Here is a 17,712-nt window from a genome sequence, read left to right as displayed (position 1 = left end):
GTGCTACTGAGCGAATTACTGTTCGGCGATACAGAATATTGCAAGTTGCGCCCATGACCTTGATCCTTATCTGTGCGGTTATAGTTGCGTGCGATTTAATGATTCAGGGGCATCTTTGGTTGGCAACGTCTTTCTGTTTAGGTACAAACTATGTCTAGCTCCTATCGCGTGCTGGGGATCGCCAGCGAAGAGCATTTTCTCACCAGCATTTCAGATAACATGCAACGTTTTATATGACTGCTCGCGAATCTCATTGTTCTTTCAAGCCACCCAGGGTCTAGCAGTGATTATCACAGTGATTTAGTACGGAGCGTGAATAAGCATCGGATCCCAAGTTCGCCCTCGTCACGCAAGCAATGGAAGCTATCAACCATCACCACTCCACTACGCAAAGGACCGAAGTCTGTGTGAGCCTAGCCCTGGCCATTCAGCCTTACAGGGTTAAGTAGCTTCGTACTTTGCAAGATCAAAGTGGTGGGCTTACACGATTGCCATGGCATTCGGTAGTTGACCTTCGGACCGGCCCAGTCAATCACGCCAATATTACGTTGTGTGAAGCAGTCCTCTCAGCTATCAAGTGAACTTTTACAGTACTCGACACACGATCTTATTATCCCATCATGAGCAATGCTTTGAACCGTCTTTGATCAAGTTAGAGAATCGGCAATGGCAGTGCAATTGCAATGGAATTAGTTTGACTCAATACTTCGGATCGGCATGCAGATACGTTCGCCGACCATTACCAGCTTGTGAGGTATAAAACAGTGCTCCCCACCACAATACTAAAGGAGCTGATTTAATCATCCCAGATAGGATAAATATTAAATGCTACAACTCAGTGGCGCATGATCAATGTACCTGATCAATCCATGACTTTGGAAAAAATCTACCTCTAATCTTCTTCACTTGGCCGCTCTGATGAAGTCGCATTGAAGGCAGTCTGCGCAGCAAACACATCTTCTGGCTTCTTTCCAACAAGTTTGTAATATATCTCTGGATCTGTAGCGCCCTCCAGTCCAAATATGAGAATTTGGCTTTTACTGTCGAGACCTAATTTCTCACGAAGCACAAAATCTCGGCAGCTCTCCATCATCACACCCATGCCAGCTGCCGAGGATTCGCCGCAAACCACAGGAATGTCACCGGATGCACCAGTGGCAAGCTCTTTCATGCCCTCAACAGCAGCGGAATCTGACACTGCCATGAAATCGCTGGACAGCCACGAGAGAATTTTCCAAGCGGCCGGTGAAGGTGCCCGACAAGCAAGTCCCGCCATCAAGGTGTGAAGAGTGCCGTCTGAGGGGATCATGTCTCCATGCCTGGCGCTTTGGAATAGGCAATCCGCCTCCTCGGGCTCAATCACCACAAATCGTGGTACGGATGTGTCCTTGTCCTTGTTGAGTATTTTGAACTCTTGGAAGCGAGTGTAAAAGCCGAGAAAAACCGCCGCAGCAATGCTGCCAACTCCTCCACAGATAAGCACATGGGTAATCTTGTCGACGGCTGGTATCATCGATAACGCCTCTTCAACAATCACCATGTAGGCGTTCATCACGTCTTGTGGGGTGCCGTCATCAAAATCGGCCCACGACGTACTGCTCACGAAATGCCAGCCATTCATGCGCGCGTCTTCCTTGGCCCTTGCCACGGAAGCTTCGTACTCGCCATCGACGCGGATGACCACGGCGCCAAGCTCCTCCATGGCTTGTTTTCGGCCATCACTGACACAATTGTGAATGTAATCGACACAACGACAACCGAAAATTTTGGCTCCATAGGCTAGTCCTCGACCCTGGTTTCCATCGGTTGCGACACATACAGTAACATACTGCGTAATGTCCCGGTATTTACCGGAGCGGAGTTCGGCAGAAGAAGGTCGAAGCCCGGTTTGTTGAAAGACTTTGTCCGAGAGGATCTTATACACGGCATAAGGGGCACCAAGCGCCTTGAATGATGCCAGCTTGACACCAAACCTTTGACTCTCATCTTTGACAAAGAGACTGTGAACATTCATTGAATTTGCCGTATTTTTCAGGTCTCGTAAAGGCTGTGGCTTGTATTCTGGCCAAGTCTTGATCTCCTCGACTGCTGGTCTCCAGCCTGAGAGATGTCGGACGCAGTCTGTGGCCTTGAGCTCTAGCTCTTGGCTTAGGCGCTTTGAATTGAAATGATGATGGTAGGTCATTGTAAGAAAAGGGAGATGATAAACTCCTTTCGGATAGTTAAAAACCTGGAAGGCATTCCCGATTTAAGGCAGATTTCTATTAGAATCATTTCTTTCTGTAGTAAGTTACAATATGGAAACTTTGGTTAAGATGCTGGGATACTTGGCGCTATAGTAAATTCGGCGACTAAGTGCCATGGCCGAGATCCAGATCCCATTATAGTCCGAGGAGCCTCGGAATCGCCCAAGGCTCGTCCCGTCAACTCCGGCAAACTGTCAGTTTGCTTGGCTAATTTTACGGGAAGGGGTACTTAGCGGCCGAGAGTGATCAACGCCACGGCCTCTTAATTAGTCTCCGAAACCATCTATGCCTACAGAACAAACGTGCACCATGCATCGGTCAGTTATCAATACCGCCGACGGCGCAAGGACTGATCAACGAGCTTGTAAATTTCCCCAGCAGTAAAGTCTTCAAAGCTTATGGCGATACAAGACTTTAATCACATCCCGTTGCTTACAGAAGTCTACAATATGGCTGCGGCACTCTTTAGCGCGCGGACTCGAATTGGCCAAAAATGTTTGCACAGTACGTACCTGAGCACTTCGTCATAAGTGATTTGCCTATTATTGAGCTTCAAGGAGAAATCAAGTACTAATTTTCTTTGGAAATATAGCTAGAACTCAATCACACCCGCCGAAAATCGCTCTTCGCCTCATGCCATTGGGCGGGTCCATTACGCATGGTGTGGGATCCTCGGACGGGAATGGCTACAGGGAAATACTCCACGATACGTTGATCGCTGATGGCTACGCAGTGGATATGGTCGGTTCCCGCAAGACAGGCAAAGGTCATTGCCACGAGGGCTGGCGAGGGTATCGAATTGACCAGATTGCAGCAAAAGCCGCCAAGTCCATCCCCGAGCTGAAGCCAAATGTCTTGACCATCAATGCGGGTTCCAATGACTGTATCCAGGACTTTGAGATCAACAGTGCGGGCGATCGTATCGACCAAATTCTGCGGCTCGCATGGTCAATTGTCCCTAGTTCCACACTTTTGCTCTCTACACTGCTTCCTAATATCGATACTGCTGTTGAGTCCCGAGTGTTGCTGTTGAACGAGCAGATTCAGATGCTATGGGAGAGACACGATGCGGCTGGAAGAAAGATTGTTCTAGTGAATATGCACGGCTCGCGTGGGCCTTTGCTTGATCAATTAGTCGTGGACGGAACACACCCAAATGATGCAGGATACCGCTGTATGGCCAGCTTATGGCGAGAGGCTTTCGCGGAAGCGGCATCAAAAGGATTTCTCAGATAATATTACATTGTGAAACATAAAGTCATGACTTGCAAATCCTTTGGTAGTGTTGCGCGATGCTGAAGCATTCCTATACAAGAAGATGCATCTCCAATGCCACAAACATTGAAATTACTGGCAAGATATTGACTTGACATGTGAGACTTGTTGCGTGTGTTTGGTTTCTCCGGTCTAACATCACAACAGAAACAGAACTTTATGAACGTACCGATAAACGAAATGTCGGATTTGGTCTTCCGTATCCGTGGGGTGATTTCAAAGAGACGTTTGTGTCCTCTTCCCTGCTTTGGCCCAATTTTTCGCACCGAACTGAGCTGCGTTGCGTTTGTTCACGGCAATGTACAAAGAGGCACAGTATACCTGAAATCAATAGTCCATGCGATAGATGCCACACAAGAGGCATATACTCCGTACTGTCTGTTTGAGCCACATAGTAGCTACATACTGGATACCTAGGTAGGCATGCAATATTCCACTGCTGCAGCTTCGGGGCGCAATGCCACACTGGGAACATGCAGGCCAATTAGGACAGACTACCGCGGCATTCGCCTCATGTTCAGCACCGCTCACTCACCGCAACAACTATACAAGGGCAGCTTACTCACTGGATAATCAATCCATCAGCATTTGGATGGGTTGCAAGGTCACGATGAAAAGATGGAAGACGACAAGTCTTTTCTAGGCACCGCAGAACAGGCAAGATATTCGTTGTTCGCCACCCCACCCTCCAGACTGGCATCAGCACACGTTAATCCGATGGGGGTGATCCCCTAGGGTAGGACGGGACTGGCTTGAGCCCAGCGTCGCGGGCAGCGGATGGTCTAAGGAAAGTCCCCATCATTTGCCATCACAGGTCTAGTAAAGCCTAGGCATTGAGGAGCAGAGTGTGAGCGGGTCTGGGGAAAATGACCTAATGAGCTTATCTCAACCTTAAATTCTCACCCCTGCAAAATAAAACACTCCTTTGATAAAAATTCCTAGCAACACGAACTGGCTCCAGATCTTTGCTCGTCTTTTACTCAGAGCTATGAAGTTGAATTTCAGGAATGGAACCAACTCACCATCAAAATCACCAACAAGAACTGTGCAGCGGCCACCCCCCCTGAGCTCTGGAATGCTTCCGCCGGCTAGTGGAAGTGGTGTGCTCGCCTGGAAAGTTTCTGACCCCCGGCCGGGCCACGAATCTACGATGGGGTCTGGCCTAAAAAGACGTTGCCAAGGAGATTTACACGACATGTGTTCCAATAGCACCAACCAGAAAGTGCCTCCTCGTTTTTTGCCGTCTCGTTTCTCGCCTTTCCATAGCGCCGCTTATCGCCAAACGGGATAGATGGCCGGTAAGCCCTTGCAAGCCACAATCTGCACGGCCTGCCGCATTATTCCAGGGTTCTCCTGGGCGCCAGTAAACGATAGTTGAAAAGTTCTCAATCACCTCCTCACATTGATTGGCGTCGACACCTATCGATGAGAGAGACATGATCTGACATGCAGTCCCGATGTTACACTCACTATTGGCCATTGTGCACATGCTGGACTCAGCTGGGTCCACAGGCCGACCTCGATCGTCGGTTCCCCCATGATATGTCCAGTGTTTTGGGCTGACAAGGTTGTCTAAAATGAAGTATAATTCATACCGAGGGATGGTCGTGAACGCTGCTAATTGGCGTTGATCTCCTTGCGTAAGCGGCCGCATATCCTTGTTGAGCTCCTATCGAGCTGTGCCCGGGGGGGGGCTTTTCGCAAAGTATCCCTTTGCATACTATCCCTAATATATAAGCAAGGAAAGCCCACCCGCAGATCTCTGTCTGTCTTGTACACTTCCCGCGAAGCTTTGGGTCCACATACCGGTTCTCCAAGAAACCTTGAGATCATGTCGGATCATGTGCATACCGGCCCGGTTGCGGCTACCGCTCCTAGCCCCGAACTTACTGACGAAAAGAAACCCGACGTTGTATCGGTTCACGTGGCAGAGGCTCAAGGATACGACAGTAAAGAGACGAAACGGCTACTTCGAAAGCTCGATTGGCATTTGATTCCCTATATGAGTCTGATTTATTTGTACGTTGACCGTGAAAGATGGATGCTGATGTGGGTATTAACACGGGATTTTGGGTAGACTATGTTTTCTCGATCGTACCAATATTGGCAATGCTCGTCTCGACAACCTGGAGCAGGACCTTCACCTGAAGGGCCTCCAATACAATGACTGCCTGGCGATTTTGTTCCCGTTTTACATCGCCGCCGAGATTCCTTCCAATATGATGATGAAGCGCATCAGGCCGAGCATCTGGCTTACATTCATCATGGTCTGCTGGTCTGCGAGCATGATTGGTCAGGGCTTTGTCAAAAATTACTCTGGTCTCATGGCCACGCGAGTGTTTCTGGGAGTTTTTGAAGGTGGCCTCTTCCCCGGTGTGAACTACTACATCACGCAATGGTATTGCCGCCACGAGACTGGCTTCCGCATGGCAATGTTCTTCTCCGCAGCCACGCTGGCGGGCGCTTTTGGCGGTATCTTGGCTCGCGGCATTGCAGAGATGAGTGGCACCGGTGGTCTGTCAGCTTGGTCCTGGATCTTCATTCTCGAAGGCCTCCTAAGCATTCTCGTGTCTTTCACTGCCTACTGGGCCATCTATGACTATCCAGCGACGGCTCGCTTCCTGACAGACGGCGAGCGCACCGAGGTCGAGCGTCGCCTCCTCGAGGACCACGGCCATTTGTCCAATGACTTTAACATTAAGTATGTGTGGCAGGCCATTGGCGACTGGAAGATCTACATTTTCATGCTAATTTGCATGGCTGGCTTTTGCCCGATCTATTCATTCTCAATGTTCCTCCCCACAATCATCAAGAATATGGGATACACGGCGAACAATGCTCAGCTCATGTCTGTACCGCCTTATGTATTTGCTTGCATCTTCACCATTGGCGCCAGCTACTTTGCCGATAAGATCAGGCAGCGAGGTATCTTCCTGCTCGGATTTCAGGTTGTCGGTATCATTGGCTTCTCGTTACTGGCAGCCAGTGGTAAACCTTCGATTCAATACGCTGGAACCGTGCTGGCAGCAATTGGTAAGACTGTGTTAATGTCAACTATTGAACAATTATGACTAACCATGTTGACAGGCATCTATCCTCAGATCCCGCTGGGTATGGCTTGGAATGGCGCAAATATCGGGGGTAGTTTGAAGAGAGGCACAGGCATTGCCATGCAAGTAATGGGTGGTAACTGCGGAGGCATTATTGCGTCCTATGTCTACCTCTCCAGAGACGGACCTCGGTTCATCACTGGGCACTGCATCTTGATCGGTTTTGTTTGGTAAGCTTGAATATCTGACTGCCCAGAAGATGGCCTTCCAGCTAACTGAATTCTGCAGCATGGCCTTTTTCTTGACGCTCTTCATGACTATGTGGTGTCGTCGTGAAAATGCTCGACGTGATGCCGCTGCAAGGGAGGCTGGTGTCCAAGAACTTACAGAAGAGCAAAAGGCATTGGAAAGAGAACTTGCTGACAATGTTCCGTGGTTCCGCTATCAAATTTAACAATGCTTGTTTGAAGACTGGCAACTATGATTATGATCTTTGCATCACCATCATTGAGAAATGGTATATAGCTATATAATTTAGCAGCAGATGCTTGGTATACACTATGGTGAACACATAAATAACAGAAAGAATATCCTTTGAAAAATTTCCCTTGCTTTTTATATTATTTCCGAATTGTTGCTTTCGACGCCTGCAATCCAGCCTCCCTTCCAAATACGACACACTCAAGTAATGATGATCCTCCTAACCGGTTGTCGCCATGAATACCACCCGTAATCTCACCTGCGGCCCAGAGACCAACAATGGGAGTCTTGTCTTTCGTGAGAACCTGCGTCTCCGTATTAAAGGCCGCGCCACCCATGGTAAAGTGTGTGATGGGGGTGACTTTGCCGACACATATTTCTTGCTCGCGATTCTCCTCCCCAGGGGCAAGTGTCCAATGACCAAACGACTTGCGGCTAAACTCGGCATCTTGGCCAGATTTGACAGCTGCTGCGTATTTGTCAATTGATTCAATAATGTCGGGCTCCAAGTCCTTGATCTTCTTCTTTTCCATGAGCCCTTTGAAAATGTAGAAGCCCAGATGGCTCTGTGCGGCCTCGCTGGCGCCGGGATCCAGGACGAGTGTCACATCCCACTGGCGGCTCTGCGTGTAGGCCTGCGACTGAGAGAGCTTTTGGATAGCGTCACTAACATGCGCCCGCGTCTCCAACTCGTTGACGAAGCGCTGGCCTCGGTGATTGAGGAGAATGCCACCTTCACCGCGGAGTGCCTCGGCGGCTAGGAACTTGTATCTGGCCTCGGGGTCCTTGGGGTCGACGAAGCCGGTCGGATGGATCTGGACGCTGTCCATGTCGACGAAGACGGCACCAACCGCCTCAAGAATGTGGTGCGACCCGGGCCGCTCGTCGTTGGTGGACGGGTACCCGACAAGATCGGGGCGGTATTTTGCCATTAGGCCGCTGGCGTCACCGGCGAACCCGCCTGCGGCGAATACCACGGAGCCCTCGAGATCTCGTGTCTGCCCTTCATGTGTGTACCGGACGCCCGTGACGGCTTCATTCTCACCGTCGACATTCAAAGACAGCACTTCGGCTGAATTGATGAGCTGGAATTTGTCGCTCTCCCCGAGCTTTTGCAGTATGGCGCTGACAATAGCGAAGCCAGGCGTCGACTTGGCGCCCCTGTGCGTTCGTGCCAAAGAATGGCCACCCAGGGTTGCCACGACGGTGAGATCGATACCAAACTCATCAGCGAGCCAACCGACCGCCCCAGCGGACTGACTTGTAAGCTTTGTGATCAAGGCCTCTCGATCGACGACCGGCGATTCTCCCGTTTCTGCCGCCTCCCGGAACCTCCGGCCCGCCGACCGAACGGTATCCGCAAAGAATAGATCGTCCTGGGCGATACCTGCTGCGCGCTGATATGGCGTGCCTGCGCCATTAATACCCGAGGACGCCTTGATACTGTTCCCGCCCGGCTTAGGCGCGCGGTCCAGCATCCGGACCGATGCACCGGCCTTGAGCGCCTCATACGCGGCCGAGAGTCCGGCCAGGCCTGACCCGACCACGATTACGGGTTTGGATACTACAGATTGGGTCATGATGGATGACGATGCACCTGCGCGCCAGTGAGGTCTTGTTTTGATCAGTAGTTGAAAACTCCGGCTTAGCGATGAACCGAATTGCATGCCCAGGAGTGCCAGTCCGATACCAACGACAACGACGAAAATTGATCGTTGGAGAAATCGCATGTCCTATTTCTCTCTTACGGATTTATTCTATTGTATGCGACTCCTCTACCCATATAAGTATGCGCCAAAAATGGACATGCGCGCACAATGTGAAGAGTATTGGCTGATTGTACAACATCGGACCATCTCACATCGTATGATCGGATGTCGGAGGCAAAAAGCGGCCCGTTGCGATGAACTCGATGGTCGCTCTGCAATTAGCAGAAGCATGACATACGGACTCCGAAGCTATTTTGGATGATACTATCATTCTATGATTCGCAGGTAAATGATCCGATTATTACCGGGAACTCGATACGTTGTCAGGCTTATATAACTACCTTTGAGACCTCGTGTGGGACCGTTGTAGGAGTGTGTCGCAACAAGCAGTCGCTAGTAAGGATAAAAGGAAATGCTTTTCTTCCAGAACGACCTTTTCACAACTCAAGTAAAGAACCTCACTCCGATGCAAGGGCATGGCATGAACGGACAACCGCGGTACAGATGTGAGTATCTAGACCCGTGCGTGCCTTTCGGGTTCGAGCTGCGTGCAGATCAAGCTGTACGATGCATTTTATTTTTCTACTCTTTGGTAGTAGCTAAAATGTGAGTCGGATCTTTTGCCTAGAGAGTTGTTTAGGTTATTATAAGGCAAACAACAGTCAATCCTACTGAAACTTCCGGTAGAGTAGGGTCTCGTATAGCACAGTGCTCAAGACCCATAACTTAATGTACTGGCCATTTTCAGCGTACAAGAAAGGCATAATGATTGGCGCAATGCGGCAAACAGCCGAACAAAGATGAACGGCAAGAATCGACAGGAAAGCTATACTGTACACTACAAAATAGGATGCGGGAAAAGCAAGTTGAAGATCGACAATTAGGCATAATATGCTTCGTAACTCCATGTCAGGTGCGCAGACACGGAGATGGATGTCAAACCATTGAACTCCGAAACTGACCTTCGGGGAAAGTTGGAGGCGTCATTCCGACTCACTCAACGCCTAGCTACTGGTTACCTAGGTACTTGGGAGGAGTGGTGATGAGCGTTTACCCCAGGTGAGGAAGAGGTACCTTGAGCTGGAGGGACGAGCCGCGCAGGCCGCTTGGTGGTACCTGCGTTTTTCTCTGATTGACCCTGTTGGGCTTGGTGGGTTCATACATAGCCAGTTGGCTAGGGCGACGAGGGGGCAAACAAGCAGACCCATTGGTCAAAGGACGTCTCATCGTCCCAATAGCTATTGTATTGGGAAATTAGCGGGGCCAGAGCTTGGCTTGGCTTTCAGGTTTGGGGGTGCCAAAAAAGGTGCCAGGCAGGCCAGGTGCGCTGCTGAGCGCTCGCCACAACACAGGCTGGCTTGGCTGGTTGGCTGGCAACGCTGGGGCCTGAAGATTGTTTGCGATTCCCTGTTGCCTTGGGAGAGCTGCGACGAGTTCAAGCACGAGACCTGCTGCTCGCCCACCTAGGCTCCATCGCTATCAACACTAGCGCCCTCAGATTGCGCATCCACCCGCCCGCCCCCAGCTTTCGGTCGGAGCTCTCAAACACCTCGTCATACCTGCCTGTCCTCCTGATCACTCGAGAGCTACTTACCTTCTTTCTCTTATCATCACACATCACCAATACAAACCCATCAACTCGACCTGTCGTGTGGTCATTTCTGGAACTGCGCACTCCATCGCATCTCTTTCAATCTTCTTCTTTTTATTCATCTCCAGTTTTCCACGTCATCCGATAAGAGTCGCCCATCATGAAGGGAGCTCTGTTGACAGCAGCTGCGCTGCTCGGAGCCGCTGAGGCCGGCGTCCACAAGATGAAGCTCCAGAAGATCCCCCTCTCGGAGCAGCTTGTCAGTATCCCTTTAATCATACTTATATGATGAATGCGACATGCAAAACTGACACGAGATTCAACAGGATTCCATTCCCATCGACCTGCAGATGAAGGGCCTCGGCCAGAAGTACATGGGAGGCAGACCTGAGAGCCACGCTCAGGCCATGTTCAGTGAGAGCTCGGTGCACGCTGACAAGAACCACCCCGTTCCTATCAGCAATTTCATGAACGCCCAGTGTAAGTATTTCCCATTTGTCCGGAGCCTTCACGTTGTTTGTGGGCCTGTGTGTTAATTCGCGCTCGCTCGCTTAACAGACTTCTCCGAAATCTCCATCGGTACTCCTGCCCAGGAGTTCAAGGTCATTCTCGACACTGGTAGCTCCAACCTGTGGGTTCCTAGTCAATCTTGCGGCAGCATTGCTTGCTACCTGCACTCCAAGTACGATTCGTCGGCCTCGTCCTCGTACAAGAAGAACGGCTCCGACTTCGAGATCCGCTATGGTTCCGGTAGCATGAAGGGTTTCGTCTCCCAGGACACCCTCAACATTGGTGACCTCAAGATCAAGAACCAGGACTTTGCCGAGGCTACCAGCGAGCCCGGCTTGGCCTTTGCTTTCGGTCGATTTGATGGAATTCTCGGTATGGGTTTCGACAGACTCTCCGTCAACGGCATCGTCCCTCCCTTCTACCAGATGGTCAACCAGGGTCTCATTGATGAGCCCGTCTTTGCCTTCTACCTCTCTAGTGAGAACGGTGATGAGTCGTCCGAGGTTATCTTTGGTGGAGTGGACAAGGATCACTACACTGGAAAGATTACCGAGATTCCCCTGCGCCGTAAGGCTTACTGGGAGGTTGACCTGGACTCCATCTCTTTTGGTGACGAGACTGCCGAGCTCGAGAACACTGGTGTCATTCTGGACACTGGTACATCTCTGATTGCCCTGCCCACCGACCTTGCTGAGCTCCTCAACAAGGAGATTGGCGCCAAGAAGGGTTTCAACGGCCAATACACCGTTGACTGCTCTGTCCGTGACGGCCTTCCCGACATTAGCTTCAAGCTGAGCGGTTACGACTTTGCCATTAGCGCTTACGACTACATCCTCGAGGTCCAGGGAAGCTGTATCTCTACCTTCATGGGCATGGACTTCCCTGCTCCCGTTGGTCCTTTGGCCATTCTGGGCGATGCTTTCCTGCGCAAGTGGTACTCCATCTACGACTTGGGCAAGGGCACCGTCGGTCTCGCCAAGGCTAAATAAATTTTTGCTTCAAATGTGAACTGGGGAATGAGATTGTAATTGGATCCAACCTCAGAGATAGTAGGATCAGGGAATATGACAGCTTGTTCGGTTTAATACGGTTGGGGGGCATGGCACACACACACAGACACAATCCTCTTGAAAGGGGCTTTCCTTGAATTTATCATCGACTCGGCATGGCGGACACTTCCAATTGTAAAGTACTGCGAGACGCAAAGTTTTTCCTCAATCTTACAAGATGCTTATAATTGCATGTGCTGTGATAGTTTGCAGAGTTGTTCTATCTCATAACGTCCTCCATCGCATGCCTCGCTTCAGACCGGACCACAAAAGGTCAGTGAGCTTATGATCGCCAGGTATATCCCGTAGCTCTTGTCATCGATGACAAAGTTCTAAGGAATGGTGGAGATGTAGCGCACACGTTACAGGCGTGGCCAAAGCTGCGAATGTGGAATGTGGACCAAACTTTTCATACTAGATACCCGTCCGCAATACCAGGTAGAGTGATTAGAGAAAGATGCCCGGCATCAAGATATCAGATTGGGAAGTTAAACTACATAAATGAATCAACACTGATCGGCATATGGAGTACGTATAACGGGCAGATAGGATAGTGCTTAACCGGAGTGGATCCATTGGCACATGGCCTAGCAGTAGTGTTTTGCGGGGACCCCAGAGAATGGAAATGGCTAAAAATGATATGGTAATGCTTAGCCGAGTAGTATCTGCATTAAATCTGGGGAGAAGAGATAGTTTACTGCTTACCCGGTGATCCGGAAGGGTCAACATGCTGTTATCATGCACATGGCTTGTCCGTCGATCAGCCCTGTGACATGCCATCCCTCTATAGTCCCCTCTAGATATGTTATCACTTATCACTTACACGTCTTTGAGATAGGTTATTGCTTACCCGCAGCGGATATCGCCAGTATCTATGAGGCTGAGACGTGTATGGCTTGATTAGCAGTAGATGCAGTAGAGTTTCATTGCAGTAGGTCCTACGGCTATGTGAATGTTATTTGGGTGAGAAGTCCTACATCAACTATAAAGATCCAGTCTCCTCTCTTGTCTGGAATAATCACACGCTCAACAGTAAAGGATCAGAACTCTCATACAAATCTCTCAAAGACTACCTCATCCTGTCAACATTGACCTACACTCATCATGGCTCCTCAGCTCAAGATTGCCGCTATTCAGGCCGAACCGGCATGGAACGATCTCGAAGGAGGAGTAACAAAGTCCATCTCCCTGATTGAGCAGGCTGCTAAGGAGGGTGCCAATGTCGTTGGCTTTCCCGAGGTTTTCATTCCTGGTTATCCCTGGTAAGTTGATCGTCTTGACATGGCAGACCACTTCTCCAAGATCAAGGCGCAGTTTTGCTAATCAGGAATCTGGAAAGGAGTATCTGGGCCAAGTCTCCAACAGACAACGCTGCCTTCATGGACGAGTACTTTAGAAACTCCCTTGAGAAGGATTCGGAGGAGATGCGGCGCATCTGTGCTGCCGTCAAGGAGGCCGGAGTGTTTGTTGTGCTCGGCTACAGCGAGAGATACAGAGGAACGCTTTACATTGCTCAAGTATGGATTCAATCCTAGCTATTCTGACGGAAGACTAGTCATCAGTCATGGGCGTTACAAATTACTAATGATATCAATAGTCCTTTATTGATGAGAACGGTGTTATTGTGCACCATCGTCGCAAGATCAAGCCTACCCACGTCGAGCGCGCCTACTGGGGCGACGGTCAGGGAGAGTCTCTCCAGAGCGTGGTACCTAGCACAACCTTCCCCAGCGTGAAGGTCGGCGGTCTCAACTGCTGGGAGCACACCCAGACGCTGCTGCGGTACTATGAGTACGAGCAGGACGTTGACTTGCACGTTGCCAGCTGGCCGCCGCTATGGCCGTTCCCGACCACCAAAGACGGCGCCCCGCTGCCCGACTGGCCGGGCCACATCACCGACGACATCAGCCTGACCTTTTCCCAGATCCTTGCGCTCGAAGGTGCATGCTTCGTCATGGTGTGCACCCAGGTGGTCAGCGAAGAGTCCAAGAAGCGCTGCCGGATCGACGAGTTTCCCTACTCCACGAGCACGGCCGAGAGCGGTGGCGGCTTCAGCATGATTTACTCGCCGTTTGGCCAGGAGCTGGTCAAGCGCCTGCCTCCCGGCCAGGAGGGCATCTTGTATGCCGATGTGGATCTCTCGGAGAAGTTCAAGGCCAAGCAGAACCTTGACACCGTTGGACACTATTGCCGCCCCGATCAGCTGAGCCTGCGCGTCAACAAGTACCCGGCCAGGCCAGTGCACTATGCCGCGGCTCCCTAAACTCTTACTTGTTACGCAGCCAAGTTGGAGAATTATTGGCTGCAGGATTATCTGGGCCATTTTCAAAGTTTAGAGCGTATTTTGATGGGCAGTTTCTATTTCTATACCATGCTATAATATAATACTTACGCGAAAAAAAAAAGATATGTGACTAGCAAGAACTATATGAGTGAGATGGATCGAGATGTGCCATCAGATGACCTATCTCCAAATAATTGGCTTGTCCCCAACTCTTTGCCTGTTATATAGAGTTTGAGACTATGATGAAAATCACTTAGTGCGCTAAGCTTGGCTCGCAACCCCCCAAGATAAGATAAATAGAGATCGTCCGATTCGCTATCGTAGGGCTTTTGTCATTTGAATAGCCATTGGTTCTATGGAACCGAGTTCCGCTGCCCATTATTCCGCACGACTGACAACAATTGCGCCGTGCCTCATCACTGTAGATGTCGCGAGAACCATGAATTTTGCGCCATTGTCCTGAAACTTTTTCTTTTGCGTTCTCCTCCAGACATGACAGATCTAAGCAGTTCTCCACCCAACTATGATGCTAAGAAGAGGCAACGAGTATCGATAGCCTGCCTTCCATGCCGGGCGAAGCGCATGCGTGTGAGTGGTGGATCATATTTCTATACGTACGCGCTGTCGAGAAACTAAACATTGCCACTTGTTCTTGATTAGTGTGACGGACAACAGCCTGTCTGTGGGTCGTGCGTGAAAAGAGGAATAGATTGCGAATATCAACACGGCGAAAATAAACGAAGGTATGTTAAATCGAGGCTCCAAGTAATGCCAAAGCTATAAAACTCACTGTGTCGTTGGTGGACCGACTCAATAGGCCACCTAGCAAGAAATATGTTGAATCACTACAGGCTCGCATCAGCCAACTAGAGGCTCAACTAGTGGCTCTGGGCTCATCAGGGCCGCTTGGTCCTGACATCAAAGACCCGCATGAAGATGACCCCGACAATGGCAGCGTCGATGAGGAGCCCGATCCTCTCTCAGAACTTACTGGTCTCGTTGGCCGTCTGAATGTCATCGACGATGGCCAACTTCACTACTTTGGCTCCCAGAGCTCATACAATCTCCTTAAAGGACCTCTACACAGTGCCACACCCCAGGCAACACCGCTCAGGATGCAAACACAAGGTATCAGCGCCGCTGCTCAGTTGGGCCTATTGGTCACCATCTCTGCCGAGCTCCAGGATCACTTGCTCGAGCTCTACTGGCGGTGGCAGAATCCTTGGAACTACATTGTCCACAAGGGGGCATTCTTGGCGAGTCTCCGGGGCGAGAATGACGGGCGGTATTGCTCGCCACTGCTCCTCTCGTCCATCTTTGCCATTGCAGCTCGCTATTCAGACCGGCCGGAACTATGCTCAGTGCCAGGAGATCTTAGCACAGCTGGTAGCGCGTTTTGCGAGCAGGCCAAGGTTCTCCTCCTGTATGAAAGTGAAGCGCCCTCTGTAGCGACCGTGCAAGCAGCTTGTCTCTTGGCACTTCGCATCATGTCGGATGGCAAGGAGGCACTAGGTTGGCTGTACTGTGGTGAGAATTGACGTGAAATTTGCTGTGGTATTAGGCTTACTCGATCACAGGAAACGCAACGAGAATGGCACATAACCTTGGCCTACATCTAGACTGCGCGGCATGGATCTCGTCAGGACAGATATCAGAGCATGAGGCTGAGGTAAGAAAAGTCACATGGTGGGGATGTTTTGTTGTGGACAAGTAAGTGATAGTATACACTAATGCAAGCGCGATCGGCAACTCACATGAACTCCAGACTCTTCTCACTTGGATTGGGTCGACCAAGTAGTATCCAAAAGTCAGGCATCACTTGCCCCAAGCCCAGCGTCAACAAGGATGAAGAGTATAGCCCTTGGCTTCCAGCATCCCAGACCCACAAAGCGTCGCTCGGAGCACATTCGCATATTTCTTCAGTTGCCCATTATATATCGGATATGATGATAATTGCTTGCGAAGCAATAGACGTAATGTATTGAACCCACCAAGTTGCTATGCTGTTTGTCTATTGCAGATACTAACTACTTGTAGATATGCCCCGAACCGTAAATCGTCAACTAGAGACGTCGAGGATATTGTCAGCAAAGCAGATGTAGAGTTGAGAACAAGCTATGCTACACTGCCGAGTTATCTGCGCTTGTCGTCATCACAAAAGACGCCAACTCTTCCCCATATTTACCTGTTCCAGTGAGTGTTCTAGTATAACCCGTCAGGCTTTGCCACGGCAGCTAACATTTAATATCAAGTATCCAATACCATGCACATTTGATTCTCCTGCACCGGCCCCTGGTTCAAAGCGACCGTCCTCAACGATCAAAATCAAGCAAGACAAACATGGGAAACGGGAATATTACTGAGCAAATTGACGAATCTGCCGACGATCGCCACATGGCTACCTGCCGGGACTCAGCCGCGGAGATTGCAAAGTTATTGCGTCTCTATAAAATACATTACACCTTGGTACGTAAAAACATATTTATACTGCTGAATAGGCGGCGAAGAAGCTCATCACGATATATTAATGTTCAAACACACCGTGATGATACTGATTTCCTGCAGCGTCAAGTACCCATCGCTGCCGTTCATCTCTGCTTCTCGGCTGCCGTGATTCATCTCATCGATGCCAGGCCATCGAGCGCACATAGAGCCCAAGCAATCCGGCATCTCGGCACGTGTGTGGATGCGCTCCAAGATCTGAAAAGGCCTTGGTGCACATGGGCGGAGCGGTCTCTCAGAGCTGTGCAATTGCTGGCGCGCGAGTGGTACCACTGTGACGACTTTTCAGATCTGCAAAAGAGTTCTCATCTTGAACAGAGGGATCATCTCGCTGCAGCAGAGGGGGAGATACTCATTGCACCTGATGAATTGGGTGCCAATACCGTGCGGTGCGATCCAGGGCATGACGGCGTCGATCTGTTGGTGCCGTATGGCGTCAACATGGCACCAACTTCAAGTAATGAGCAAGTCTCTAATGAGATGGGGGATTCTGCAGATCAGCTGGCCTTTCTGTTTGAGTTTTCCGCTCCCGAGCAGGAGACAGATGTGCTCATCAGAGAGTGGCTTTCAGATAGCGGATATGGCCTGTCCGGCAATGCAGTGGATATACAGTAAACAAGGCAGGTAGAATCACACTCGATCTATACTACTAATTTTATGACAAATGTGATATGGCTTATTGGATTCCGAATATCATGCTTAGTTAGGTATCTATTATCATGGCCAGGACTTTTACGAGCCTTTATTGCGGATAGCGCAAAATAGCCTTTAGTCGGCTGCAGAAGTGTTGTTGGTTTCTTGGACGCCATCTTGCAGAGGTGAGTTATCTAAGCAGACGCTGCTGGAATTGCACTCTTCGCAAGCTGCTGCCACACATTCGCTGGCATCGGTAGACGTGGAGTGCCTGCTAGAGGCTTTGCAGTCGCAACGCGAATGGATTGGCCGTATTGTCTCGGCCGGAGACGGTGTTCGTGGAGGTGGCGGCATGTTATATAACTCTGCCGACCACTCGTGTT

At 50.2% G+C, this 17,712-nt stretch overlaps 8 protein-coding genes across 8 annotated transcripts; 5 read left to right on the top strand and 3 right to left on the bottom strand.

Annotated features, from left to right (window-relative positions):
- Positions 1–892: 892 nt before the first annotated feature.
- On the bottom strand, positions 893–2,185 carry PFICI_12391 (uncharacterized protein; the record flags this gene model as incomplete). Its single annotated transcript, XM_007840972.1, has 1 exon — positions 893–2,185. The coding sequence occupies one exon, from the start codon at positions 2,183–2,185 to the stop codon at positions 893–895; it is 1,293 nt and encodes a 430-aa protein (XP_007839163.1).
- A 694-nt stretch (positions 2,186–2,879) lies between these two features.
- PFICI_12390 (uncharacterized protein) lies at positions 2,880–3,482 on the top strand (the record flags this gene model as incomplete). Its single annotated transcript, XM_007840971.1, has 1 exon — positions 2,880–3,482. The coding sequence occupies one exon, from the start codon at positions 2,880–2,882 to the stop codon at positions 3,480–3,482; it is 603 nt and encodes a 200-aa protein (XP_007839162.1).
- A 1,870-nt stretch (positions 3,483–5,352) lies between these two features.
- Positions 5,353–7,025, top strand: PFICI_12389 (uncharacterized protein; the record flags this gene model as incomplete). Its single annotated transcript, XM_007840970.1, has 4 exons — positions 5,353–5,540; positions 5,599–6,554; positions 6,609–6,801; positions 6,860–7,025. 4 exons carry the CDS (start codon positions 5,353–5,355, stop codon positions 7,023–7,025), a joined length of 1,503 nt encoding a protein of 500 aa, XP_007839161.1.
- A 166-nt stretch (positions 7,026–7,191) lies between these two features.
- On the bottom strand, positions 7,192–8,631 carry PFICI_12388 (uncharacterized protein; the record flags this gene model as incomplete). Its single annotated transcript, XM_007840969.1, has 1 exon — positions 7,192–8,631. The coding sequence occupies one exon, from the start codon at positions 8,629–8,631 to the stop codon at positions 7,192–7,194; it is 1,440 nt and encodes a 479-aa protein (XP_007839160.1).
- Positions 8,632–10,511: 1,880 nt separating this feature from the next.
- On the top strand, positions 10,512–11,850 carry PFICI_12387 (Vacuolar protease A; the record flags this gene model as incomplete). The annotated part of the gene is made up of 3 exons (XM_007840968.1): positions 10,512–10,610; positions 10,678–10,831; positions 10,910–11,850. 3 exons carry the CDS (start codon positions 10,512–10,514, stop codon positions 11,848–11,850), a joined length of 1,194 nt encoding a protein of 397 aa, XP_007839159.1.
- Positions 11,851–13,014: 1,164 nt separating this feature from the next.
- PFICI_12386 (uncharacterized protein) lies at positions 13,015–14,173 on the top strand (the record flags this gene model as incomplete). Its single annotated transcript, XM_007840967.1, has 3 exons — positions 13,015–13,172; positions 13,250–13,427; positions 13,508–14,173. The coding sequence occupies 3 exons, from the start codon at positions 13,015–13,017 to the stop codon at positions 14,171–14,173; spliced, it is 1,002 nt and encodes a 333-aa protein (XP_007839158.1).
- Positions 14,174–14,686: 513 nt separating this feature from the next.
- On the top strand, positions 14,687–17,311 carry PFICI_12385 (uncharacterized protein; the record flags this gene model as incomplete). Its single annotated transcript, XM_007840966.1, has 8 exons — positions 14,687–14,782; positions 14,855–14,937; positions 15,012–15,721; positions 15,772–15,904; positions 15,960–16,046; positions 16,232–16,387; positions 16,447–16,660; positions 16,760–17,311. The coding sequence occupies 8 exons, from the start codon at positions 14,687–14,689 to the stop codon at positions 17,309–17,311; spliced, it is 2,031 nt and encodes a 676-aa protein (XP_007839157.1).
- A 153-nt stretch (positions 17,312–17,464) lies between these two features.
- Positions 17,465–17,683, bottom strand: PFICI_12384 (uncharacterized protein; the record flags this gene model as incomplete). The annotated part of the gene is made up of 1 exon (XM_007840965.1): positions 17,465–17,683. One exon carries the CDS (start codon positions 17,681–17,683, stop codon positions 17,465–17,467), a length of 219 nt encoding a protein of 72 aa, XP_007839156.1.
- Between the last annotated feature and the right edge of the window lie 29 nt (positions 17,684–17,712).

This window comes from Pestalotiopsis fici, assembly GCF_000516985.1.
Source record: "Pestalotiopsis fici W106-1 unplaced genomic scaffold PFICI_Scf_10, whole genome shotgun sequence".
Lineage (NCBI taxonomy): Eukaryota > Fungi > Ascomycota > Sordariomycetes > Amphisphaeriales > Sporocadaceae > Pestalotiopsis > Pestalotiopsis fici.
This window is presented reverse-complemented; position numbering and strand designations above follow the sequence as displayed.